At 34.2% G+C, this 27,993-nt stretch overlaps 1 protein-coding gene and 1 long non-coding RNA gene across 2 annotated transcripts in view; both read left to right on the top strand.

The window, feature by feature from the left end:
- The window catches only part of LOC136031143 (uncharacterized), a 343,784-nt gene that overhangs the window by 211,540 nt on the left and 104,251 nt on the right, over nucleotides 1-27,993 (top strand). The gene's annotated exons all lie outside the window — the stretch shown is intronic.
- Nucleotides 88-27,720, top strand: LOC136031130 (survival of motor neuron-related-splicing factor 30-like). Its single transcript, XM_065710448.1, has 6 exons — nucleotides 88-241; nucleotides 16,325-16,433; nucleotides 17,531-17,672; nucleotides 21,657-21,803; nucleotides 23,897-24,020; nucleotides 27,476-27,720. The coding sequence occupies exons 1-6, from the start codon at nucleotides 191-193 to the stop codon at nucleotides 27,629-27,631; spliced, it is 729 nt and encodes a 242-aa protein (XP_065566520.1). The 5' UTR covers nucleotides 88-190; the 3' UTR covers nucleotides 27,632-27,720.

Genomic DNA, 27,993 nt, shown 5'->3' with positions numbered 1-27,993 from the left:
ACAATATTGTTCAGCAAAAGCTTTGTTCGTTGCTAAGGCACGATTGTTGCCCAATCCCGACCAACATTGCGGCAAGAAAAAGCCTTTTGTATAATGCTGAATAAAACCCAGCTAGGCCGTTCGAACGACGCTCTAAACTTAATTGTCCCGATAGAAAAAATCAAAAGATTGGATTGTTGATATTTGCGAAATGGAAGAGCTACAGTCAAATCTTTCCACTTACAAATTGCAACTAGAACAGGTAAAGCATCACCAATTTCGTTTTAGTTTGTCCAAGAAATTGGCTTATAATCTAGGCCTATATGCCTTAGGCTAGGAGCTGAAAATAGCCTAGGCAATGATTGAGGTAACCATGTCAACTGAGATGGAAACATAGGCAATGGATTTTTATAAATACTCCCCATGTTAGTATCTTATTTAAAATTTTATTTGAATCCTTTGTATCAAGGTGATAGTCAGATTAAATTGATGATTAAAGTAGGCAGGGTTGAATAGGCCTACAGTAAAACTATAATTTAGGTGGCCTTTTGCTATCCTGGAATTTTCCATATTTAGGCAAGTATGATTTGCAAGAATAGATTTATAGCCTAAATTAAGGCCAAGAGACTTGGTTTGTTATAGCCTGTGCCTTGAATTGGGGTTATTAAGAAAGGAATATATTAAGAAAACAATTTTACTTTATCATATACAGAGAAATTATAGTTAACAAGCATATTTTGAAGCAAAAATTATTTTCTTAGCATCTTTCCTTTATAGTGACCCTGATTCTAGGCTTTTACCTTGATTTTTCAGGCAAGTTTCTTGTTTTCTTGATTATTTCTCAATAAAATTCTAGTTTAGTGACTTTTTGCTATCTTGGAAAGGGGTTAAGTTAGGAAAATGAAGCTTTCAGGGATGGGTCTACAGGTTAAAGTATATCCCAAGAAGGTATTGAAATTTTGACAAAACAACATTCAACCTTAATTTACAGTTACAAGTTGCTTTTTTCTGCCTTTAGTTCTGAAAATGGAATTTCTGTTATTTGAGATCATTTTTTTTTTTTAAGTTTAGGAAATGTAATTGCATATCTTTAAAACCTTATAAATTGGGATTGAGCAAAGTTGTGAAGCTGAAAACAATTTTGTTGTTCTTCATTCAAGCAGAAGATCTATCTTGCAAGGTTACACTTTTATAACACACATATTTTTAAAGGTCATCAAAGGTCAGGACCCTCTAGAGGGAGAGGGAGTTGAGGTAGGTACTTCAAAACGTCTTCCTGGGACATACTTTAGCCTGTAGACCCATCCCAAAAGTTTCATTTTCCTAACCCAACCCCTTTCCAAGATAGCAAGAAGTCACTAAACTAGACCAAACTGTTTCTTCAGAGAGCTGGTTCCACATATTGATGATTTTTTGGCTGAAGAAGTGGCTTCTATGTCTACTTGTGGAATGCTGCATGGAGAGCTTCAAAGAATGTCCTCTAGTACCAGAATGCAAGTGCTGCGCAAAGAGACCGGGAAGGTTATTTTTAGAGAGGATTTTTTTGGTTAAAATAATGTCACCCCTTTTCCATCAGTATGTCAGTGTTGGCAGCTTCAAACAATGTAGTCTTTCTTCATATGGAAATTTATTCATGTTGGCAACCATCTTTGTGGCACAATGCTGGACATCCTCAAGCAACTTCTTATCTTTTTTGAAGAAAGGGGCTGCTAATGACATTCCAATCTCCAGGTGTGGACATACAAGCGCCTTATATAACTTCATAAGAACTCTAGGGTGTCGGCTGGAGATGGGTCTTTTTATGATACCAAGGGTTTTATTTGCAGAAGATGAAACAGACTTAGCATGGCTGCTAAACTTTAATTGGTGATCTACAATAACCCCAAGATCTCTTTCATCAGAAACAGCAGAAAGGAAGTGGTCTTGAAGGAAATACTTATGATGCTTGTTATTTTTGCCAAAATGAATTACATGGCATTTGTCAACATTGAAAGTCAGAAGCCACATGTTAGCCCATCTTTCTAGACTATCAAGATCTGTTTGAATTGATTGATGGTCAGAGGGAGTAGCCACTTTTCCAACTAGTTTTGAGTCATCAGCGTAAAGGGTAATAAGATTTGAAAGAAGGTTGGGTAATTTGTTAATATAGAAGTTGAAAAGTGTTTGTCCAAGAATAGTGCCCTGGGGCACACCACTTAATACAGTTGTGGGAGAAGAGAAATGAGGAGTTCCTTGCAAATCAAAAACTCTGACACTCTGTGATCTTTCAGAAAGGAAGCCCATAATCCACTGTACAACACCTTCATTGACACCTGCAGCCCTCAATTTGATTATGGGGAATTCATGACAAACTTTGTTGAATGCTTTGGACAGATCAAGAAGAATCATGCTGACAGGAAAACGCTCATCAAGCAGTGTAGTCACTAATTCATATGTTTGGATAAGGTTAGTGTCCACAGATCTACCAGATCTGAAACCATGTTGTGATGTGGAAAGGATATTATTGACCTCAAGATGTTCAATTAGAGCTTTATTAACAAATCTCTCAAGCACCTTAACAACTGCAGAGGTGATGCTTATGGGATGGTAATTCTCTGCCGAGTCTCTTCATCCCTTTTTATGGATCTGGGTTATATAAGATGTTTTCCAATCATGCAGTAGTTCCCCATTTGAAGAGATAACCAGAACAGCATGCACAGGGGGTAGCTGAGAGCTTTTTGACACTCCCTAAGAAGACGTGGATGAACACTGTCTGGTCCCTTTGACTTATTTACATCAAGCTTCTCAAGGCTATTGAAAACCATTAATTCACCTACTGACAGATCAGGCATAGGGAAAAGCACTTCATACAATGGAGGATCTGGTCAGGAGGTAACTGAATTTTGGGTAAAGGCAGAAGCAAATTGTGCATTTAGAATGTCAGCCTTATCTATTGGAGATGAGTGTAATACACTGTGGTCAACAAGGTCAGGAATAGTATGATGATTTGGGTTTTTAGAAGAGACATGTCTCCAAAAAGATTTTGGGTTTAACTTGATCTCAGAAGCCAAATTTTCCTCGTAGGCAGATTTCAGTTTCTTTACAGAATCTGTTACATGATTCTGTACTGCCTTATAAAATGACAGGGTCTCCTGGTTCCTCTTCTTCATATACTATTTCCAAGCTCTAGATTTCTGGTTAATCAGCTTCTTAACTTCCTTAGTGAGGAAGGGAAGTGTTTTGGGCTGTTTCCTAAAAATAACCCTGGAATGTTTCTTTTCAAGAGCAAGAAGAGTTTTTTTGAAATTTAGCCATGACTCATTGATGTCACTGGTGATAAGCATTGACCTGTTTGCAGATGAAAGTTCCTGCTGTATTGCCTCATAGTTGGTGAAAGTCTGCGGACTTAATTTAGGTTGAGGATGACTATTTAGGGACAACACAGACAGAATAACTAGGTGGTCACTACTAGCAATTGGCAGTAAATAATCATTACGAATGAGGGAATCAATATCACACAAAATGACAAGGTCTAACAGGGAGGGATTCTGATCAGCTCTATAGCGTGTAGGCTTATCGATAGTCTGATGAAGAAAATTATTTAATAGGCAAGATAAAAAAGGTGAGTCTCTACTATTAGATGAAATATGTCCAGTTCCTTCAACCCACTCAATTGCAGGAAAATTAAAATCTCCAGTGATTATTAACTCAAATGAGCTAGGAAGGGAAATTGAAGATGTCATTTCATCAATGATAGTTTTGAGGGCCAATTCACTATCTTCAAGGGAAGGAGCACTTGGACTTCAATAAACGCACCCAAGACGCAAATTTTCATTAGCAATGGAGATATCAAGCCATTCACTTTCTATCAAAGATATATCAAGCATAGTAGGATTTACAGCACTAACCTGGATACCATCTCTTACATAAACACCAACTCCTCTTCGACAATTTGAGTGCTCCAAGTTGCTAAATAGTTGATATCCCGAGATCTGTAGGGATGTTTCAGTAACCGCCAAAAAACTATGTCTTGGTAACAATTCAACAAAACTCGCAATATCTGCTGCTTCCTCCCTAAGAAGCACTTCGGATTCTAGAAGCTCATTTGTCAGACAGTCAACATTGCTTGAAAGAACATGGAAATTATTTTCAGAAAGGGGCTTCTGACTCGGGAAATTTGGCTGTTGAGACTCGGAGGTAATATCAGATATAGTACTTGAAAAACTTGAATCTGCTGAAATCTGAAATGACACAAGCGAATTATTAGATATAACATTTGAATTAACATTAGCAGAAATAGCTCTTAAATCAACATGGGAAACATTTGGAGAAGGATTGGATGAAGCTTCACAAGAAATATCAACTGACGATTTATCAAAACAAAGCACTGGGGAAACAAAACTATTTACATGAGGATGCAATGATATAACTAGGTTTCCATTGTGGATTGCTTTGGAGGGGACCAGGGTGGCGCTTCCCAACTGGGATGAGCAGCCTCGTTTTTTGGAACGATTTGGCCCTTGAAGATCATGAGGTTGGGCTCACCTGAGCTTATTCTTCTTTTCAACTCCTCAACTAAAGCCTTCCTCCTGTTTCTCACTGTCTTGGATGCATCACCACGAAATTGTATATCCTCGTGGAGCTTGCGGGAGCGGTTGATGATTGACCTTTTGATGTCCAGGCTTGGGACAGTAAAAAGGACAGGAGGAGGGCGTGCAGATGGCAGAGAATTAGTAGGGATCGGAAGTCTTCTCACATTATTGATGTGAAGGTCTCTGAGCTTATACTTTTGATCAATATAAGACTTGATGAATAGTTGGTCATTGGGTTGCAGAGGGATTCCAAACGCAACAATGTTAAGGGCTCTATGTTGTCTGTCCCTTTCTTCAGAAAAGTGGCGCTGGATCTCACTATCAAGATGCTGGGTAAGATTGGCTTTGATGCTTGTTGTCTCTTGAAGAACTACCGTCTGGACTTCGGAATGCATTTCAGAGAGTGAGCATTTTTCGGACACCCGGGTTTCCAGTGCTGACACTTGTGATTTTATCTCACTGACAGTTTGTGAGATTTCAGCTTTTAAAGATGCTTGGACAATTTCTTGAAAGGCTGCTTGAGATGGGATTTTATCAATGATCTCATTTTTCATGCTATCTGTTGTAGCTTTTACGATATTCTCAACACTAGGATTTTGAGTATTAACAGATGTTGATCCGTATTTACATGCTGGGCACTTGATACAACATACACGTCGGGAGATTTTCGTGATTAGCAGATATTCAGGTTCAGGCATGTCTAGACACTCGGTACATATCCACTTGTCACACCCATCACAAAGAATGGCATAAGAATCATTTTCTAATGCAATATTGCAGGCAAGACAATTGTCGGATCCTTTTTTCGGACTTATATGAGTCCTTTTTGGTCTTCTACTTGATGTGGCCTTAATTTCGCTAGGTGGCGGCATGATATGAGAAAAAAGCGCTGGAAAAAAATGCGGGGAAAAAAAAGTTTTCAGCCAACAGATACCAGTTTATCACGGGGTTTTCAGAACTTGGGGGACCTGTGGGAAGTGCGGATACTCAAATCGCCTATCCCCAGCAGTTTAAGGATGGATATCCCGCCGGTACCAATATGGCTCTTCGTGTTTGTTATCACTCTCTTCTGCACAGGTTTCCCCAAATGCAGAAGATGAACGATTCAGCTTACCTAATCTGTGGCTTTATAAAAAAAAAAAACAGATACTTCGCAAATTTAGACCGGCAACACTGTATAGGTAAATAATGAAGAACGGGAAGATGTGCAATTCCCTGGAGAATTGAAAATAAAATGAATTGCCCAAAAGTCTAAATATATCAATCACAGCACTGAGGTAGGTCCCTTAAATCAACACCTAGGGTAACACAAGACCAGGGAAAATGTAAAAAACAAAGAAAAACAGTTTTATCTCACAGTTTAATACATATATATCCAGGGTTCAAAATTATGCAGCCACATGGATTATGTTTGCAAAGAACATAAAAAAAAAAAAATCTAGTGGTATGTTCACTTTATTTGTAATTCAAAAATATGAACAATAAAAAATCTACCATTATTAGACCATAATACAAAGTTAGTATTATTTTAAAACTTATGGAATATAAAAACTAAATTTTAAATGAGTCCTTAAACAGCTCTCTATGATTTTTCAGTGTCCTGCTTACAAAAAAAAAAAATAAAGCAGAACATAACATGGAAAAGAGATAACTACTACTCATGCCAAAAAATGATTTTCTTTGTCGTTCAAGGTGGGGGATGTTACCCTCCTGTTTAAGGTTTTTGAAAAGGGCTTTTCCAATGCTTTACTTTTTGTTTTACTGTAATGTCATTTTGAGGGATTTCAGGCTTTAAAAAAAATCCAAATTTATTTTTAAAATAAGACTACTACTAAGATAAATTGAAATTATAATTAACATTCCTGAATCAGCTATAAATGGCAATTTTTTTTAGATGCATGTTTTTTAACTTTTGAGCACTATGGGTTTTTCTAAGCAGCTTTAAGGCTCAAAATTTTTAGTACTTTTGGAAGATGCACAGTATCATTTATTGGAAAAGAACTTTACTCTTTCAAATAGGGTAAAGGCACCAATGATTTGACAGTGTAATTTTGGAACCTCTCAAAATTTCCCTTCAAAACAGGATGACTCTGTTTAGTTGTGACTTGAAACACCCTCTCTTGAACCTGATATTATATTTTGACAATGCAAAACAACACTGTATCCAATAAACACAGATAAAAAAAGATATGTTCCAAGGGTTGAAAATTCTTGTCCGACATAGTTGAATATCAGGCCAAATAAAAGTGTTTCTTCAACTGAATTCAAACATAGATCTTGGCTTCTGTCATGAGATTTATTTCTTTTGAGAATATCTTGTAGTAACCTTGTCAAAATTTTGACAGACAGCAACAGGCCCTCTCAAAATATAGGTGACTCTGTCAAAACTTCATTGAACATGTAAAACAGGTGAGAAACAATTGGTGTCAAAATTCAAGGATCATCTGACAAAAATGTAGTTGTTCAATTTATGCATACTCTTTCAACAACAAGCTATTTTGATGATTACTATTTCTAATAATATTTCACATGAAAAGACATTAAAAAAAAGTTTTCTTTTATTTGAGTTTTACTGATTTGATGCTAGATTTTTACAATATCTAATGAACTGCTGCTTGGCCTCATACCATGTTCATTTTTCAAGCTTTTGACTTGGTTGATCACAACACCCTGATTCATGTATCACTAAATGTGAAAGTAAATGGCAAAAAGTCAAATATAATGAAAATAAATTTCAAACAATTCTTGAAATCTACTCCCATTTTTCATTCCATTTTTTCAGCAAGCTTGTTTTTATAATTTTACTTTTTTGCTTGTTTTTACACCCCTATGGGCTTTTCCACCACTTCATTGTTACCAAGCTGGATTACATCCTGAATTCAAATGTGATATTCATTTCTGATTTTTGATAAGGGGATTTTTTTGATCCTGGATAATAGATGAGTTAGTAACATTTTAGGGCTCCTCAGAAGGAAATTTCTGCATAAAATAAAAATATTTCTGTTAGATTTCATATTTTATGCTCATTTTGAATATCATATTTGCTTTTCTGATAATGCATCTCACCCACTGATATTCCCATATTTAGCCCTAGGACATGTCCAAAAATATAAAAGAAAAAAAACAGTGAAATTCTTACATTACAATATGCAGCATGTTCCTGTTCATCATATTATAATTTTTTCTTCACTATTATCCACATTCTTAAATCGCTTTAAATAATGTATTATGCATACTCCTATTGTATAAGGCAAACCTGGGTTTCAACATGTAAAGAATATAGCTACCCATTATATAATGCTTCATGTGATAAAAACACAACAAAAAAATATATTATTAGCGTTATATGTTGTACCATTATAGGGGAGGGGTAGGGTGCATTGTCATAAATGAATAAAAAAACATTATATTCAAAGAAAATTAGTATGTAGAACATTAACTAATGTAGAATATGAGTGTTGAATTACATAAATGAAACGTTCAAAAACAAATCCAGAGCTGTTGGTCCATTTCTGAAGATTTCAATTTTATAATTCATAAATTGTACAAGGTCATCATAGTTCAGTGCCCTTTGGAGAGAGAAGCTCTGGGGTTAAATACTTCAAATGACCTATCCTGGGTACTGTTTAGGCTGTGGATCCATTCTAGTTCCATTTACCTAACTAAAAAACCTTTCAAGATATCAGAAAAGCCCCTCATCTAGAATTTTTAATGAATATACTACTCAAAAGATTATTCAACATTCTTTCCAAATATGACAATGCCTGGCTTTAAAAATGCATCCCAGCCCTGTAATCAGGCCATGGAAAAGCCCTTGGGTAGGTTATCAATAACTTTGCTTATTCTGTTGCTTCACATTATTTTGTGCGCTCGTCTTTAATCAACATTTTGTTCATAATTGTGTATAAAAGATCTTTCATTTGTGTAAAAAGGATCTTTTTGAACAATTGGATGTTGGTCTTAATTGGATGTTAGGATCTACCACCTTATCTCGCCGGCAAATACGATTTAAGGTAATTTAAAGTAAATTTAAGGTAATTAAGTATGCTTCAAAAAAGTAATGGGATGTGCCCATGCCCATGCAATATGTGATGCAATTACTGATAAGTCAATGTCCTCTGTCTCCATGTTTTATAACTTTTAATTGATATTAAAGGAGCCTTTGACAATAGTTCACATGTTTCAGCTCTTTCGGTTCTAATTGGCAATGGGATTTCCCTTTCTGTTACAGTTCTTAGATCTTGATATTTGAGGCTTAGAATAGAAATTGCTCCATCTACTTCTGATTTGTTTTCTAATCCAATTTCTGTCAATTATGGAGTTAGACGAGGTGGAGTTTTTTCCTCTTATATTTTCAATATATGTTTGGTTGAGTGTCTTTGTTCACTATCTGCAGCTTTTATTTCTTGGGGGTGGGGTTTGTCTTTCATTACATATGCTGATGAAATTATTTATTAAGTTGTTCTAAAGCTAGTTTAATTGAAAATTTTAGTACCCTTTTCAATAAGTTTAAAGATGGTTACATTTCTATCAGTGTTTAAAAATGTCAATATTTTCTAATCAATGGTAATAACCAAGCTAAACTAATTTGCAACAGGAGGACTTCGTTTCTGGTTTCTGATGCTGTTGTTTATCTAAGGTTATCTAATTGTGCTTCTGCTCAAGATTGGAAGTCAATGCTAATTTTAAATATCCAATAAAAAAGTAGAAATGTGTTAATATGGGTTTGTGGCATCTATGCAGTTGCCCTCCCATATGTTCTCTATCCTTCCCTTCGCTTTCGAGTTTTTAAAATCTGCAATATGTCTTCATTTTGGGTTTGCTCTTTCAAATATTATAAATTCTTACTTGGTTTTCCAATTTGTTTTAATAGCAATGAATTAGTTTTGAAATTCAAAATTAAAGAGCCATTAGAATTAGTTAGGATTAAGATAGATAATTCTTATTGTAACTATGAAAATTGTCTCTTTATGCACAACCTTTTCCCTTTTTTCCAGGAGTTAAATAATGCTTCATATTTTTTTTACCTATTTTATTCAGGTTATGTTATTAAGCCTATTGTAAATCAATGCTTTGTTTCATTTGTTGAAGTATTTCAAATTTTTTTACTATTTCATTTATTTATATTATTCACTTCGCGATTTTGAGGGAAATAAATAATATCAAATAAGGCCACTTAAATAAATAAAAAAAAACCCAAGATCAGTCAAAAGTTTTTAGTAAATTTATGATATTTATATGATTTTGCTAGCTAAAAGATTAATATACTCAATGCATTATACTTCAGTACTTCAGATATTCTAATTGCTGTCTCTGCAAATGGACCTTCATTTCGGGTTTGCTCTTTCAAATATTGTAAATTTTGAGCCCTTGTTGAGCCAAATATAGCTTTAGGCTATATAACTTGGGCAGATATAGCCTTTGACCGTATGCAAAACTTGCTGACTTTGTTAGTTTGCATCAATTTTTTTTGCTTGTTTCTTATTAGCAGTTGGTTCATAATGCCAAATAAAGCCAATCTAAGAAGAAACAACATAATCACGAAAGTTTTGTATACAACTAAGTCTAACCAATTAGAGGGGGGATATGGCCCCCAAATCTGTATATTTGGAATTGGTATTAAAAAGTGTATTAGGTGCTATAAATAAAAAAAAAATATATGTTTATATTTTGGCTGGGAAAATTTTTTAACCATAGAAAAATTTAGCAAATTTTATATGAAGCCTAGACCTATACCTGGCCTGATTGGGGAGATTGGGATGCATTTAGAATGGTGGCAACTAGTATATTTAGGAAGGGTGCTTAAAGATGTATTGATTGGTATGATCATCTTTAAGGCAATAATTAATCAAGAAAACCAAAAATTGACTTTGTTTTACTTCGACATAGAATCTACTTCTCTTATACCATGTCCTGGATCTTAGCAAGACAGTTGATGTCATTTAAGTTGGATGAAACGTTTCAGAGTGGACTTACTGTGCCAACTAGTGTCTAAAAAGGTCTTTTTGAGCACATTCCTCTTCCTATTACCCCTCCGGGCACTGTATTGGTCAGCGATTTTGAGTTGTTTGTGCTAGGAGAATTAATCTTCAGCCGAAGTACAGGTCTGTAACTGTGTTTCTAGTTTCATAACATCTCTACTTTGTCAGGTTTGAAAGATTCTGTTGAGTAGGTCTAACTTCACCAACACCTTCAGGTCTAAGAAAATAAACTAACACAACCTGGTAAAAAAGATAGGAAGAGCTTTAAAACATGTTTTTAGGTTCTAATTTAAGCTGTGTATTCATTCTTAGAAGTTTCATTCATGTAGATCTGCAACCTTTAAAGATAGCAAAATGCCTCTTAACTAGAGTTTTACCCTCCTACCTCTACACTCACACTACTTGGCTAATTGTAAGGCTTAAGGATTTTTCTACACTGCAGTATCTTTACATCAATGAGAGTTGGAATTTTTTGTCACCTTCCAGAGAAATAAAAAATGGCCTTAAATTATGTCTCCCTCCTCCCAAAAAACTCTTATGAGTAAGCAGTATATTTTTGTTAAGAGCTTCAATAGTTTCGTTTCAGTTAGGGAAGTTTTTTAGGTAAATGCTTTAAGCTTAGTGATAATTTAACAGAAAATAAGGGGCAAGATTTGTTTGAAACAGTTTCATAATTAAATTGAATCATTTTAGATGCCAGTCTGGAATGTCAAGTTTTTCATCACAGATGTTACAACTGAGTTAATCTTCATAGGTTCTAGGTAAGTACTAGACAGAAGAAACCGCATCTCAATTCTTGGTGGCATATGAGATCCTACTTATCAGCTCTTTGGATTTGAGCATATTGTAAAAGAATAAAGTTGTTCTTCTTGTTATCGGTTTCTGTTCTCTGAAAGATATGAGAGGATTTTTTTTCCTAAACATAGATGGAGAATGGGGGAAGTTAAATTTCCCCTGAACAATTACTCAAGGATTTCTCCCCTCAAAATCTCCCAAAATAAGTTAAAAGTGAAGGAAGTATAAGCGTGTAACCTCTTATCAAAATCTAGTATCTGCCCATAAAATAATCCAGGAATATACTCAATCAGCAGTTCCAGGTATATCATTTGCACACAAACGGTTCAATTTTTTGTTTCAAATCTTTCAGTTTTCCAAAAAAGAAATTTAAAATAACCCGAACTGTTATACATCTTTTAAGAATTACGTGTGTAGACCTTTGCCCACAAGCTGAACCCGCTTTCAAATGGTTCTTAAATGTGAAAATTCGTGCAAATATACAAAACATTCTTTAGGAAGATGGGATTGAGTTAACTTCTTTAAGGGGTAAAATCAGGGGAATTACACGAAAGCTATATGAAGATATTCAACTAACATTCATTAGATCTTTTTTTGAGGGGGGGGGCGTGCGTCTGGCCCTCTAAAACCCTACTTATGTATTCACTGGTATTAGTTATCTTGCATGCATCAACTTTCACTAATACCTATACAGTGATCATGAATTTATTTTTCAATCTAAAAAATGTTTTTATAATCTGTTTATAAACATTTACTAAATGGTTTGAAGAGTTTGTATTTTCTAACTACTTGCAAAAGCACAAAAATATTTAACTTTATCTATTTAAGTCATTTTCATTTAATCCTTTTAAAAAAGGCATTGGAGTTCGTTTTTTAGGAACATTGGTCTGGCAATGTGCACATAATAATAATATACTGCAATAAAAAGGCTTTTGCCTCTATAAAAATTTACTTACACTAAAAAACTTGTCAATACCATTCTTGAAAGAGTCGGTAGAGTCAGCCATAGCCACTTTTTGGGGGAGGCTATTCCATTCCTTGACGAATCATTTTTAGAAGACCATCCTTCAACTTCTTTATATTTCACATGTACACACATTTATATTGAGGAGTGGTAAGTCTGTTAAGAAAAAAAAAAGAAAATTAAAAAAGGTTAAATTAGAGTATTCACAAATATATTCAGTATAACTTCATTGAGTGGTCATCTATTTGTAAGTCATATTCACGAGCTGTTGAGATTTTACATGATTCAGCATTCTGTGCTTTATGCTAAATGCCAGAATTGGTTGGTAGGAACAGTTCCTACCAAAAGAATGAGTTACTTCCTTCTTCTTCTTTTTCATAGGGCTCTATTTGTTTGAACCTTAACTATTTTGCAGCTACTGCTGTAATCGTGACATTGGACAGAGTTGTCTCATCAATATGTTTAGGTGGGGATATCTCTACTATTGTTATGGAACCAGAAACTTTTACTTACTAGAAAATATATTGAAAGGTTTCTCAGATCTCATGTTTAGACTAAAAGAAGGTCTTTTTCTGGCTATGGGAGACCTATTTTTCGTACCTTGTCTGATAAATAAATAGGTCAGTTCTCTGGATGCTAATAGAGAGCTATTTCTTTTGATTTATGAATTATTTTCAGATGGATTCTAAGTTTAGCGTTTTTTTTTGAAGGAATCTGTTTTTGTGTTGTGGTCGCACTTCTGTATTTGACAGGGCTACTTAATTTGCTCAAGAGGGATGCTCAAGCCAATAGGCTTTCTGTACTAATTTAAAAAAAACAAGTTTTTGTTCAGTTGAAGGTAAGGAACAACATTAAAACTCAAAACAAACATAAATTATTTTGCATATGAGGGGACCTGGCCTGTCCTCAACACCTTGATTTTTGCGCTACAGTTCTTTAATATTTTCAAAGAGCTAATTATTCTAATTGAATGGCCCTTGTGTTTCAAGAGCTATTCTGAAAGATTTGAATGTTAAAGAGGGACAAAAGGTCAAACTTTAGTGTAAAGAGTGAGGTATTGAAAAGGTGGCCTCTCCCCTCATATAGAGAACAGTTTTTGTTCGTTTTAAGTTTTAATGTTGTTACTTACATTCTGTTCAAAAAACTTGTTTTTGTTAATTTTTTATAGTTTTTCAAATAATGTTGAGGAATCTGCCTTCCCCTTTATTAGAAATTCTTCCATGGAACATTCCTCTCGTGTAAAATCCCCCCCCCATTTCTGACTGAACAATTCCATCTTAACTGAAAGTTACCCCTTTAAAATTTCCAGCAGACAATTCTGTATTGAGAATTCTCCTTAGCCTACTTTCTTTTGAAACAAAAGACTTCTTTTTATTTTTTTTCATCATCTCTGAAATCCTCCCTCCGTGGGAATTTTTCCAAGAAATCTTCCCTTCTCAAAGAAAAATAACCCAGGCAATTCCAGTCACACTGAAAATTTCCCCTGGAATACCTGCACATGTAAAATTGAGTGGCCAAAGAAAAGGACAAGGTAAATAAAAAGAATTTTGTGTATACATTCTGGCATATTCTTTCATCTTCAACCCTGGAAACTTAACTCCCCGCAGAATCCTTCCCTCTCCTCTGGAAAATGTCCTTATAATTCCCAATAGAAAATATTGGATGTAAACAACCGATGAATTGTTTGTGTTATAGCCCTTTTCCCATGGGTTTTGGAAATTCGTGTCATCCCCAGAGGCATAGTTACTGGACCTTTTCATCTAATGACTATCTCAAAATTTTGGTCGGATGGCTTCTGGGAAAAAGGGGGACGGGGGCTAGTTGCCCTTTAATCTTTTTGGTAACTTAAAACTGCATTACAACTTTTAATTTTCGTTTGAATGAGCCCTCTCGATCTTCTAGGATCATTGGTTTGATACCATCACCCCTGGAAATAAAACATACAAATAAACACGCTGCCGTGGTCTTTCTTCTGGCTAAAATGTATAATTCCACATTTTTTCAGATGGGAGCTTGAAACCTCTGTAGTTGGGTTTTCTTTTTGGGTGAATCCGATGGTGCAATCTTCATCAAGATTCCTTAACTTTTCGGGATATTTTCCTCTTTTTTCGAAAATCAGGCAAATGTTTTCTGGCTCATAGCTTTTGATAGGCAACATTAAGCTTAATAAATTTTATGTCTCTAACAAAAAATTTAGAGTTGAGTTGCTCCATTTTACATCTATTCTGCAATTCTACATTTCTACCTTTTTGCTCCTTTCTTTATTTTAAATTGCTTTTTTAATATATACTATTGATCTTTTTTGCTGAAAATGGGTTTTTGATATAGAGCCAAGAGACTTAGAATAATGGGTATCTGATGTTGAATTTTTTTTTCGCTTAATTCGTGAAAATTAAATCTGAAACATGTATACAGAAGTCATTACGCTGTGTTTTCAGTCTATCTTGTTTTTTAAGGTGCTGATGATCCCAAAACTCATTCTATTCAGTATTTTTTATTATTATTATTGATAATTTCCCTTCAAAAATAAAAGTTAATCTTATTAATCTTCGGATATAAATAAGAGCTAAATATCAAACTGTTAAAAATACCACTTGCTTTTTTAGAAGAGTTGTATCAAAGCCAGGTATGGCTTTTAGACATTTGTCTGTCCGACTTTATGTGGGTTATTAATGGATGTTGAATATTCATTGATAACCCTTTGGTGGGTTATAAAAATCGAATTAATCTTGGTCTTGTGGACTCGAGAAATTTATGTGTTCATGATTTTTTTTTTTCTGGTGTCATATTGACATATTCAGATCAAAGAAACAATTGTTAAATATTTCCTGTTAAAAGTCCAAACACAAATGACTCACTCAGCTAGTTTCAGTGATTATAGTATCTTTGAATGTTACTATTTATTTATCACCTGAGTAAAAATGTCTTATTTATAATCCTCTCTGCCAAAATATGAAAAGTTAATGAAAGTTATTTTGCCAGTCATAAAATGATATTCGGAGGTTTTCAACAGCAAAAACTAGAATGTATCAAAAATGAATCCTCTTTGTAAAAAAAAATGTGCATGGATGCAGTGGTGTTGCATCTGGTAAAATTGCAATAGTTTCTTCAATATTAATGATCTACTGAGCAATTTGTTTTTGTGAGTGACATGTTTCTACTACTTATTAGAAACAACTAGGCTATTTAGTATTTTTTGAAGATATGTGGAACATAAATAAACACGACAACATTTGGGACCTAGCAAAGGAAAGGTTTTGTAAAGAAGAAAAAAGATGGACGCTTTGATAGTTTTGAGGCTTTTTTTGCTGGCTTTGGGGCATCTTTTAGTGGTGGTAACAACTGAATTCTCTCTGTACTTTAAATAGGGTTGTGCAACTACAGAAAAGCCCTTTCTACAGCCCCTATGCAATCAAAAGGTAAATATTTAGGCTTTTTGGGAAAACTGTGCCCTTGATTCCATCCTCTTGTCGCCACTGCTCAAAGTGTATGATCTTAGATTATGGTATCACTTGCGTTTTCATTGAAAACTGTAAGTAAGTTTGGCAGCAGGAAGCCCGTTTTTAATTCGGTTAATCAATGAAGAATATTAGACTTTATAAACTTATATTGTCAAGGATCCGTGAACGTATAAATTAAAAACTGATTCTACTCACCCTGTGTTTACAAAATCGAAAATTGATGAAATTAATATAAGATTTCACATAAACCTGGGGAAATTCAGGCATTTTATAAGGTTTCATTTGAATTTCTTTATAAAGGGATCAGAAAAAAAATCATCAGACAAAGGGAGTGAGAAAATATGGTGCAAAAATCGTGGAGGGGAACAAAAGCTGATAAGTTAACAAATTAAGGGCTTTGTACGTTTTGAAAACCATCTTTAATAAATTGCAGTTTCTGGTGCTTCTGAAAATGTTTTGACCTGTGTTATTATGAATAGATTAATTTTGTTCAATAATTGACCTCAGAACAGAAAAACAGCTTGTTTTTCGAACAGAAAAATCGACTAGTCTTTACCTTCGTTTTTTTTCTAGGTTGAAGCAGCTCTTACTGCAGACGAAAATAACCAAGAACTTCTCAAGTTAAAACAGGATTTGACAGAAGTTATAGCTTTGACTTTGGAATTAATCAAAGCTCAGTTAGGTATATGAAACTTTTTTTTTTTAGTCATTTTTATGCTTTCTTGGTTTTTGTCTCAGATACTATTTCTAAAGTTAAGTTTTGACTTGAAGTAATACACAGAGAAAACAGGGTTTTTAGAGTATGTCTTTTAAAGCGTAGTAATTCCTGAAATAATTTTTTGAGATGTTTGAAATACACCATCTGTAATACTTCTTTAGCCAACGGTCAATTTATCTGAAATCATTTTCCGGTTTAGAATTTTATGGTTTCTAAACTCTCTAGAGGAACTTACCTCGTAAGCGACAATCCACGAAAAAATCAATCCGGGTTTGTGAAAGCCTATATACCTTCGTTTAGAGGACTTAATAAATAGATCCTCTCAATCACTCAGGCTAAGAATTCAGATCAAAGTGTAGCTCATGCCCGGGAGAAGGTAGGTTACAATAAGAGCCTATACAGACCGTTTGTATTATTATAGGGAGAAGGTGGATTTAGAAGTAAGACTTATCAAACTGAAGAATTTGGGGGCCAGCCCTCCAATGCTTTCGCACACCCGTCCTGCTCACCTTCCCCAGATTTCTCCAGGTACCCATTTAGAGCTGGCTTGACTCTGGCTAAGCTTACTTAGTCGCGCCATTGACGCCGTCCCAAACCAAATAACTGGTCACGCCAAGAATCGAACCACTGCCTTTTGGACAAAAGATTCCCAACCTAGCGCACCAACCACTTAGCCAGGACGGTTTGCAAGTACTTTGTTTATATTAGCGATAATCTAATTTTGGAACATTAGTAGCATATTGTCACTACTTAGTGACATGGATAGTGATAGTTCTATCGATAGTTGAAACAGCTTTGCTTGATGCTGCCCACATATCTGGAAACGTCTTCCTAATGAGCTTGCCCAATAAAAACCATTTGTCAATTCCTTCAAATGAAATATCACCCTAAACCAAATAGTAGTTAAAATGCGTAAATAAATAGCTGCACATGGGCACTCATGATTCCCCTAGGACCACAGAGTGTGAAAAAAAATGTCTATAACTTACAAGCCTTTTGACAACGCTTATTGTATTGAATTTGTAATATTTATCAATTACGAAAACCTGTTGTTTTTTTAGATACTGAAGAAGTAGAAGAAGAAGTAGAATCTGAAAAACTCACAAAATGGCTAAGTGATGAAGGACCTGTTTCTGCTTTAACTCCAATAAAAGAATGGAAAGTTGGTGATGAGGCATCAGCTCCATGGAGTAAAGACTCTCAGTAAGTTTGACGTCTTTTTATTGGACATACTGAATGTTTAATGCCTAGAACTAGCTATTGAAGTTAATCTGTGTACAGCAGCATTGAGAATTGTAAATTGATGCAGCTTTTTCGTCTTAATCCTATTCATGTAATCGAGAAAATTTCAGTTATAAAGACGATATGTTCAAAGCTTGAAATATGTGACTGAATTTCACTATGCGGTCAAATCTGAGTGAATCCAGATAAATTCTGTCTTCATGAATTTGAGCTATTTTACACATCTTGTTAATTAATTTATACGAAATAGCGTTCAGAACAATGCTTGTCCCTTTGGGTTTCTTCCTTTTCATACATATAATTTTGCCTTTACACTCCACTTTGTCCATGTTTTTGTTTTTATTTTGCAAAGGGTTAGACCCACTTTTCAAAGTAGGAACTGACAGTTCAAATAGGTTACTTACAGTAGGCGACGGTCCAAAGTACAGTACCTTACAAAGAATATTATAAAAATAAAATTTTCGATTAATACTGACATTTCTGATGAGGGACAGAGCTCAGGCGTATCTCTCAAGGGGTGGGGGAATGTATTAAAAGGGTTGAAATATAATAAAACTGCTGGTCTGTATAGTATTGGGAATGTTTTTTCAAAGTATGCTAAATATATAGTAAAGGATTTGGAAATTATGAATACGATTTTGGGGTAAAAGGGAAGTGCCTAGTAATTCTTGAAAAAAAGTTAATTAAACTTCTGCAAGAAAGGGGACAAGAGCGGATGTCGTAGTTTTAGAGAGATTACTTTGATTTGGGTTCGAAGCAAATGGCTATTGTTGATGACACTTATTAGACCAAGTGATTCCTTCGGTAACTTTTTAAGTGAAGAAGCATAGTTTAGCAAAGAGGATAACTCTCCTCTCTACAATTTTAGTGACTGGAAATGCTTTTCGTTTGTTAACCTGTATAAAGAATTGGGTCAACATATCCTCTCTATTTTCTTAAGCCAAATGACTTCCCTCAAAACGTCATTTCCAGCACCACCTAGTCTAATAAATATAAGCCTTTTGTTACTGGGCTTTATAGTTTGCGGACAGGGATTGGATTCTGCAGATATTACAACTTCAGTGTAGGCTTTATCCCTATAAGATATTGTAGAGTACATCCACTAGATAAACCCTTTCTAAGTGTAATTTTACATACTCGTTTAAGCGCCTGTATATCGAACAGTTAGCAGAACGGAAAATTCAGGTACTTCCCCCTATGTTTATAATTAAAGTAAGGTTAGTATATTTAGTTCACACATTTTGAATGAAATATAATAGATGACCAATGATTGTACTTTTTGGCAATCCAGCTGGGGGCCAAATGAAATACAGGGTGTTATTGAACCGAATTGGAAGAGAGTATAAAGAAAGTTTACAGGAAGTGGGAACTTTTTGAGAGAACAAAGATCTCAATATAGCGGGTTGCAGAATCAATGTGCACAGCTGTGTTAGCCCTAGGTGGCTTGGTTGTACAATAAGCTGTTAGTAGTAGCAGGAAATAATTTGGGTGTATAGATTACCAAATAGATATTGCTTCTGCCTTGTTTTGTACAGTAGTTGCTCTGTATACCAGATGGAAAATAGATGTTATGAGTTTTGATTCTGTGAAATTCATTTGGCTGAGTTACTTAATTTGACTTGTATGTCCTTTTCTATCCGTCAGAAAGTACTAAACCTGTGCCCTTCCCACTCTACAGTATTTTAAATAGCAGTGTTGTCTCATTTGCTATTGACCTACTTTTGTCCATTGGATATGTCACTATTAAAATGATTACTGGTGTTTAATTTTCATGTGCTACCAAACTCTAATGATTGATCAATCTTGCAAGATGGTTTTGCCTCCATGGCCTAACATTTTGAAGTCAATTCCATGCTCATAAGCAATTACAGTTTGACGTATGGTTTGAATACTAATTGACATACAATCACATGTAATTAAAATCTAAAGTTGTGTAACTGACTTCAAATCAGTTAGCCTTCTTTCTTTACCAAATTGCCAGTTTAGAACATTTCTGTAGAACGTAGTTTTTTGTCGGGGAAGTGAGGGCAATTTCTGGAGGTCTCTTTTTCGACTTGCCTATGCTCGAAATTTATTTTGTACTGTTTTATTTTGTGCAAACTAGTGACTTCAAACTATCAGTCTCATTCTTTTGATTTGCAAATAAATTTTGTGAGTAAATTATTTATTTAGTTAATAGAATAGTCAGAAATATCATCTTATTTCTATGATCAGATTTCTATCTGTTAAATTTCCTCGAGAAGGTTGATCAAATTGATAGCCTCACATACCTAGGTAGTATTGTCAATAAAGATTGTTGATGCGGTGAAGGTGTTAAAAGTAAAATAGGCCCGTTGTGTTTTTTCACAGTTGAAAAAAGTTTGGAAGAATATGAAGATAAGTCTGTGAACCAAGATTAGAATAATGGCAGCTGCAGTGATGACAGTGGTTATTGGTTCTGAAGCGTGGGTGCTCCGAAAGACGGAGGAAGATTTATTAGATGTTTTCCAGAGTGATTGTCTACGGATTGTTTTATGTACCCATCTACCCAAAATGTGGTTCTATCACGCTTTCTAGAGCTATAGTGATAGAAAGGTTGAGATGGCTATGACAACAAAGTTTGTCCTTTTCACTAACCATCCGTTACAAAAAGCAGGTCCGTTATTTGTCCGTTACCAAACAGAAAGCAGGTCGTCCCCGAATCAGGTGGGAGGAGGTGGTATGAAAGAATTCAGGGGAAATTGGGACTTCTCGGGAAGGCGTAAAGAGAGAAGCTTTAAGTAGATTGGGATGGAGGAGCATGTGTACCTGTGTTGGCCTCAAGAGTCTTGGAGCGACAGTGTGTTGTTAGTAATAACAATAATAGTAATTAGCTTTCTTTCTTCTTTTTTTTCTTTTATGTGCTTTTATAGGTTTAGCAGTTTAAATGACAGAGTTTCACCTTTTTTGCTATGGTCTTCAGAAACTTCTTTTCCACTGGGTACCATAAACATTGTGTATCCCCTCACTTGCTAGCGCTTTCGCCTTTTTTGATTATTTTTACTGATAGGGATAAGAATCGTATCAGATCCCTCTTCTTTAAGTATGCGAAGTATATTTTGGGCTTACCACCTTGGATACGTAACATTAGGATTTTATCTAAGCATAATTTGTACGACCCTTTAATGATTGTAATGAGACGAAAGCAACGGTTTGCTTTATCACTTGATCATAAGCAGTGTTTTTCAAGCTATTAGCCAGCACCTTTGAATGTATTGTTTATTCATATGTATTTATTTTCTGTTTAAATTGTTTTCTGTTAACTTTGTGCGTCATTCGTTTGTGTGCTTTTTCCTTTTTCCTTTTATTATTTTTTCATACTCCATTGTGGACATTTCATGTCTATTTGTAATGGGCAATAAAATTTTTTTTTTTTTTTTTATTATTATTATTGTCATAACACTATGCATAATAATTAGTATGGTTGATATCGTTACCTCTGTAATGTAATTCTGCAATGTTAATGAGAGTTCAGGGGCTTTAGTCATTGTCGTGACAATGAAATTCTGTAGTATCGAGTTTCAAAAGCCAATTTTTGTATAATGTTCTTGTATTTCGGAGCATCTTACTTAAGATTAAGCAAATAAAAATTTGCTACCTTGCCTTTTAAACTAACTTTTCCATCTTTTACATTCAGACATCAACCAGGCGGCATTGTTTTGCAAATGTTAATATTTTGAGCTTTCTACTGCCTTCTTACAAAATTTTATATTTCAAGCTTTCTAGTACCTTTTTCCATACATACATATTTTTATTTTTATTTTTTTGCGCCCTAAGTAAGCATTTGTCAATCCACCCTTTGGCAGATGTTTTTTAATCACATGTTGAATTGACGGCCTCCTATTGTAATCAAAACAGGCCCGGTTGCTGCTCCTTAAATTTTCCTTTTTCCCTTTTTTTGTCTAATGCTGTGCTTCCTATTGCTAGGTACTACGATGTAACAATCACCAACATACTCGAGTATGGAGAAGCTGAAGTGAAATTCGTTGGGTACATCCAAAAGGAAACTGTTCCACTCGTCGTTCTTCGAGAGCCGAATGGCAAAAGAGGAAGAGAGGAAGATGCCGAAAAGAAGTAGGTTTTTGTATGTAAATCAAAGAGTATGGGAACAAACGAGAGTAGAAACTCGTGCTGGTTCGTAAGAGGAAACAGCAACGACATCCAACATTGTATTGCAAACCCCAAAGCTTCTCATGCTTTAATTTAGTTTGTTCCGTTGACGTAACTGTTTATTTACCGGTGTAATTTAGTTTGTTCCGTAGTCCTACTGACGTTTGCTGGGTATTTAATATGGACAAATTATTTCTATAGCTCTGTTAGGTAACATTATGCTATCTGTTGTGTTGTAGTTCTTTGTCCATATTAAAAGATCTGCTTTAGTTCTCCTTGTTCCTTCTTTGCCCCTCTGTTGGAATTTGGGAAGTTTGCTATGTAAATTTGAGCATATCATTGAGGACTTTGACGTCTTCATATATATATATATATATATATATATATATATATATATATATATATATATATATATATATATATATATATATATATATATATATATATATATATATATATATATATATATATATATATATATATATATATATATATATATATATATATATATATATATATATATATATATATATATATATATATATATATATATATATATATATATATATATATATATATATATATATATATATATATATATATATATATATATATATATATATATATATATATATCTGACATCCTATATTTTTGTCACTTTTAACTATTAATCCTAATTATTATAGAAATTAAGATAAAGTACATAACAGAAACGTTTTGGGTAACTCCAAAAATTTTTGCATGAGCAAATGAACCATTTTGGAATACATCTAAGCAGTCTTGAAATTTGCCAATGTCACTATGCAAACCTCGCCAAGGTGTATCCAATGAAACAGAGATCGAAATATTTTATATTCCAAGAGAAAACCTGGATCAAGACCTGTATAGTGGATAAGTCAATAATGAAAAAACGTTCATATCAGTTTGCTTCAGCCACTAGACGTGAAAATTATTACATGTATCAGCCTACATATAGGTTTTCACAATGGTTGTAGCAGTAGCTGTTACCTATTAGAGAGCAAGCCATAGTAACTACAAAGCAAGCCATAGAGCAACCATAGTAACTGAAATTTTGAAACTCTTTTTGAAAAAACGTGCAGTGAGAAAATAGTTCTTTCAAATTTGGTTCTGGAATGATAACTGTTATATAGACTTGTATTAATAGCGAAAGATTATTCCAAAAACAGATTTTATTATTTCACCTAATTTTATTATTTCAGATTTCAGATTGTATTATTTCACAGATATTCCAAAAACAAAAAACAGAAACAGATGTCATAAGTCAATAATGAAAAATCGTTCATATCAGTTTGCTTCAGCTACTACATATGACACATCAGACATATGGGATGTAGTAGAGAGAGAACAATTTTATATCTATTCTGCAAGAAATGTCGAATACAAATCTCTGTCTGCAAAAAGCAGGAAAGAGTCCTTACAAATAAAAAATCATTTTTCTGAAGTCTCATGTTTTCTGATTATTCTCTGGGAAGTTTCACAAGTCTGACTTTGAATGGGTCAGTTAAATTATTTTACCCTAGCGAATGAGCTGTCATGACCCATAAATTCGCGAAAGAAAAAGAACGTTTAAATTCTACGCAAACAGGTCCGTTTGCGTCAAAACGTAGTTATGTGAACTCAGAGTAAAACAGTTAAAACAGTTAACAGTTAAAAACAGTACAGTTAAAAAAAAAAATTTTACAAGAGTCTTTAAAATTTATAGTATGTATCGTAAATTCCATTTTGCGTAAACTTTGATTAAATTTACAGTGCGTCCTTTCCTTTTATGAGTCAATATGCCTCTGCTTGTGCAGTTGGTAATAATGATCCATCATCTCATAGAAGGTTTTGGGTGGCGATCTCATAGAAGGTTTTGGGTGGCGATCTCATAGAAGGTTTTGGGTCGTGTATGGCTGCAATATGAACATGAAATCATGTCTTACTTCGTTTTATCCTCTGAGTACTATTTAAGGACGGTGAAAGTTCTCTCGCTCTTAGTTATCATCCTATTGTTCCAAAGAGATGAGCAGTCAATAATTTATTCTTTCTCTTCCCAGGAAAAAGACAGCAGCTCAGAAAGAATACCTGAAAGCAAGAAAGTTGAAAAAACAGGCTCGTTTTCAAGAAATGATAGATGCTAGAGAAAAAGAGAAGTCCAAATGGCAGTCCTTTGCTACAAAAGTAAGCCAACTGCATTTTTTTCTTTTATGTCTTGACGTATAAATATGCGATAGAAGCCTACGTTCGGTCACATTCTATTTTATTTATTGTTGCTGAGTACGGTTATCTACCTTTCAAATACATTTGAAATCATTACGTTCTTCTCAAAAGTTGGCGGTTCATATTCTTACAAAATGATAATGGGTGTCAGTAAGAGATAATTATAAGAAAGCTTATAATGTACCACTATCAGGTCTTTCTTAATTGTATAAAGCTTTTTTTATGTGAGATGTATTACATAAAAAAACTGCTGAATATTGATTGTTATTTTTGTGAGTAATTGGTGTGAGTATGAGACAGAGACTGTGTCATTAATGAGATAATCGGTAAGGAAGTCTACAAGGTCTGCATTTTCGCAATGTCCTTTTGTCTATGCTAGAGTTCCTTCCTCTTAATATTATTCAAGAGATTGATAGACTGACCTTCTATGGGTTGCTAAAGGACCATTGTTTTGGTGGACATGATCTATGATTATCTTTTTTTTTCTATAGTGGTTAAGTAGTGATTTTCTTATTCTGTTTCTAGAAAACAGAATAATATATATATATATATATATATATATATATTTTATATATATATATATATATATATATATATATATATATATATAAACCCTATATATATATATATATATATATATATATATATATATATATATATATATATATATATATATATATATAAACCCTATATAGGCCGGTGTATTCTCCTGATGAGCCCTTATGTTGGGTGTTGCCTCTGAATTATTTGTCTATATTATTTTTTCTATTGTTTGGTAAATGACGACTTATACTTGTTGACGACATGACTGCCTGTCCATGGATTATTCTTTATGGTTGATTGTGTATGGCTATGCTGTTTGACCTATGTGATTGTATGGATGAGTAGGGTTAAGGCCTCATTCAAGTGCTGGTCTATATTAATCACTAATTTAGGAAAACAGTCTTCCTTTTCTCCTTCTGTCTCTTTTTTTTTTTTTTTTTTTTTGTGTTTGTGCTGTTGCATCGGTGATTTCTCTCTCTATATATATATATATATATATATATATATATATATATATATATATATATATATATATATATATATATTTGTGCCGAGAAAGCCGTACAAGCCACAAGGCTTTTTAACGAATTTATTATTTGTATTTTATCCGTGTCTCAAATAAATGTTTCTCTCTCTCTTTCTTTCTTTCTTTCTGTTTATTTCTTTGTCTGAATCAAATGGTAAAGGCAAAAATATCCTGACCTATTTATAAATACAGATTGTGAAACAAGCCGTGACTCAAAGAATTTTCAATACCTTGCTTAACTTAAAATTTTCAAAAAAAACAACAAATAGGCAGAGGAAATGGTGCTCCTTGGATCTCTTTCTGAGTCATTATAGATCAGATCTGAACTAGAAAGAATATATTTGCCCGAAAGAAAACGCCCAGACAGGAGCCGGCGTTATTAAAGCTTGGTTTTTCCCGTGGTATTCCGGAAAGAAAATCTGTATTATGAAAATAAAACTAGACACGGCTGAAACGATTATCTATTATATATGTATGGCCTTCCGTCGTAAAAGGCACGTATACTGACATTAATAATGAAATATTTCCGGAATATTCAAATTCCCAATTTCTTGTATCTTGTAAATCAAATTAGTTAGCGTACATTCCAATTGGATCTAAGCCAAGACTGGCGTAAAACTAGGGCTCGTTACCGGAAATCAAAAGGATTTGTATGCACATTTTTTGTTTTGAATGTTTTTGCTATCATTACTTCGAAATCGCTTCCCAAGAGTTATTTGGGAAATTGCCAAAAAAAAAAAATGATTATCTGGTTTACTTATAATCAGATTGAATAATTATGTGATAAACAAATGTTAAAACTATGTTCTGGTCCAAGAAAAAGAAAAGGAGAATTTACGTTATATCTTGTGTTTTGGCGTATATTGTGTCTATGTATATAAATTGAAGTAAAACGGCAATTACTTCGGGCTTGTAACGTGGATGTCTGACATGGCAATCTGAGCGTCTAAACCCAAGACAATGTCTTTGTTTGCATTAAATACACTTGCAGATGGCGTGAAACGGCTTTACTTTTCTTGACATAAATAATGAATTGAATCATAATTAGAAAAAAAACTGTTGCTTTATACTTGCTAAACTAACATAGAAAATGGGTAAAGTTGAGTTTGCATTTCGACCTCAACCGACTATTCTAGGCGAATGAGGCTAAAATAAATTTTCAACCAATATGTCCGTGGGACAGGCGGTTGAGCGTACCATACCTGGTCATTTTTTTGTAGTTTATTTTGATGCTGCTTGTCCGAATTTTCTGCTAAATAGTGGTATAGAAATATAGCGTAAGATCGTTGGTATATAATCTGATCTGTCGTTTATTGTACTAGTATACTAGTGTTTTTTTTCTGGTGGGGGGGGGGGGGCTTGTCCATAACTTTTTAGAACTGAAAATTTTGCATTACCTGTGCATATTTACATGTTTTAGACATGTTATATGTTTACATGTCTTTTACATACTTTAGATTTATTCCTGTTTCATAGAGTATATCTGCTACAGATCTCGTTGATGGCAACGTAACGGAAAGCATGAATTTCTAACTGTAAGTTTTACCATCGGCACACGGTTTCCTCATTGGTTGACGCCCAGAATTTATTTCATGCCGACAAATAAATTCGCCTCTGGTTATTATTAATGGTCTTGGGACCATGGCGTGGGACATACCCTCGTTTTGCTGGCCCATTTTGAAACTTTATGAATGACATAAGAGAGATTATAAAGTGTCTTCAAAACCATAATGAAGTGTAAACCTCAATTCAAGGAAATTTGAATGTGTATGAATAGGCATCTCTGTAAATTCAAATTTGTGCCAACGACTTTTTGCTATAGCCGAAAACTAATATGCACAACCTGCCTTCATACCTGCACACAGGTTGAGGAGGAGGGAACTCTGATACCTCCATCCTTTAAGTGTCAGACTTCTTTGTACCTGCGCATTAATTCCTTCGCCGAACTGAAATTTTCTATTGTTCTTGTCTCTACCCATGTAACCTATACACGGCTGCAGAGTGACGTTTTTCTTTATTTGGGGTAAGGAATGGTTTTCCAGTTATTTAAAAAAAAATTAATAAGGAGATTGGCTTATTCACGCGTTTCTTATAAAGAAAAGAAATATGAAATTCTTCACTTTGAAATTTAAAATCTCTTGATCTAGTCAAAGGTTTATTCGTGCTATTATGTATTTTGTTGCTTATTTGCATATGCCAAGTAAAAGAAACAAATATATTCATTCGTATGTTTCACATGAAAAATAGAGTTTTCTATCCTTTAATGTTAAAATCTCGTGATCATGTCCGAACACACCTTAATATTTTCGTACAGACTTGTTTATCTATTTTACTTCTGATTTCTCAGGCATCGTCCAAGTTGAAGAAGGGTGTAACAAAGAGAAGTATTTTTGCTACGCCTGAAGCTGCTGATGGAAGAGTTGGGGTTGGAACTTGTGGAATTGGAGGAAAACCAATGACAGAATATACGCTGGCTGAAAAAAGAAGAAAAGGAATGATATAATTACATTGGTGTATTTTATCCCTGATTTATAATGAAATGCAATACAATATTTTGTCTTTAATCATAAAGTTATGAATGTCTTTTTTCGATTTTTTTTCTTTTTTTCTTTTTTTTAGGGGGCAAGAAGACTCGAAAAACTCCTTTTGGGAAGTTCATAACCGTCTATCTGATATCTCACCGAAGATTGTCCTTTTTGGCCAACCGTCTGGGGCTACACGGAAAGCAGGTCGTCCTTGTCTGGGTTGGGAGGATGTCATAAATAAAGATTTAAAGGAAATGGGAACTTCCTGGGAGGGTGTAAAGAGGGATGCTTTAAATAGATTAGGTTGGAAGAGGAGCGTGCGTAGCTGTGTTGGCCTCAG

The sequence above is a fragment of the Artemia franciscana genome, chromosome 9 (assembly GCF_032884065.1).
Source record: "Artemia franciscana chromosome 9, ASM3288406v1, whole genome shotgun sequence".
NCBI lineage: Eukaryota > Metazoa > Arthropoda > Branchiopoda > Anostraca > Artemiidae > Artemia > Artemia franciscana.
Note: the sequence above shows the minus strand (reverse complement) of the source record. Positions and strands in the feature narration are given on the sequence as shown.

Coding starts and splice junctions, on each gene's coding strand:
- LOC136031130 (XM_065710448.1), top strand. CDS start 191: ATGGAAGAGCTACAGTCAAATCTTTCCACTTACAAATTGCAACTAGAA. Junction 21,804..23,896: donor GAGGAAGATGCCGAAAAGAA/GTAGGTTTTTGT, acceptor TTCTCTTCCCAG/GAAAAAGACAGCAGCTCAGA. Junction 24,021..27,475: donor GGCAGTCCTTTGCTACAAAA/GTAAGCCAACTG, acceptor CTGATTTCTCAG/GCATCGTCCAAGTTGAAGAA.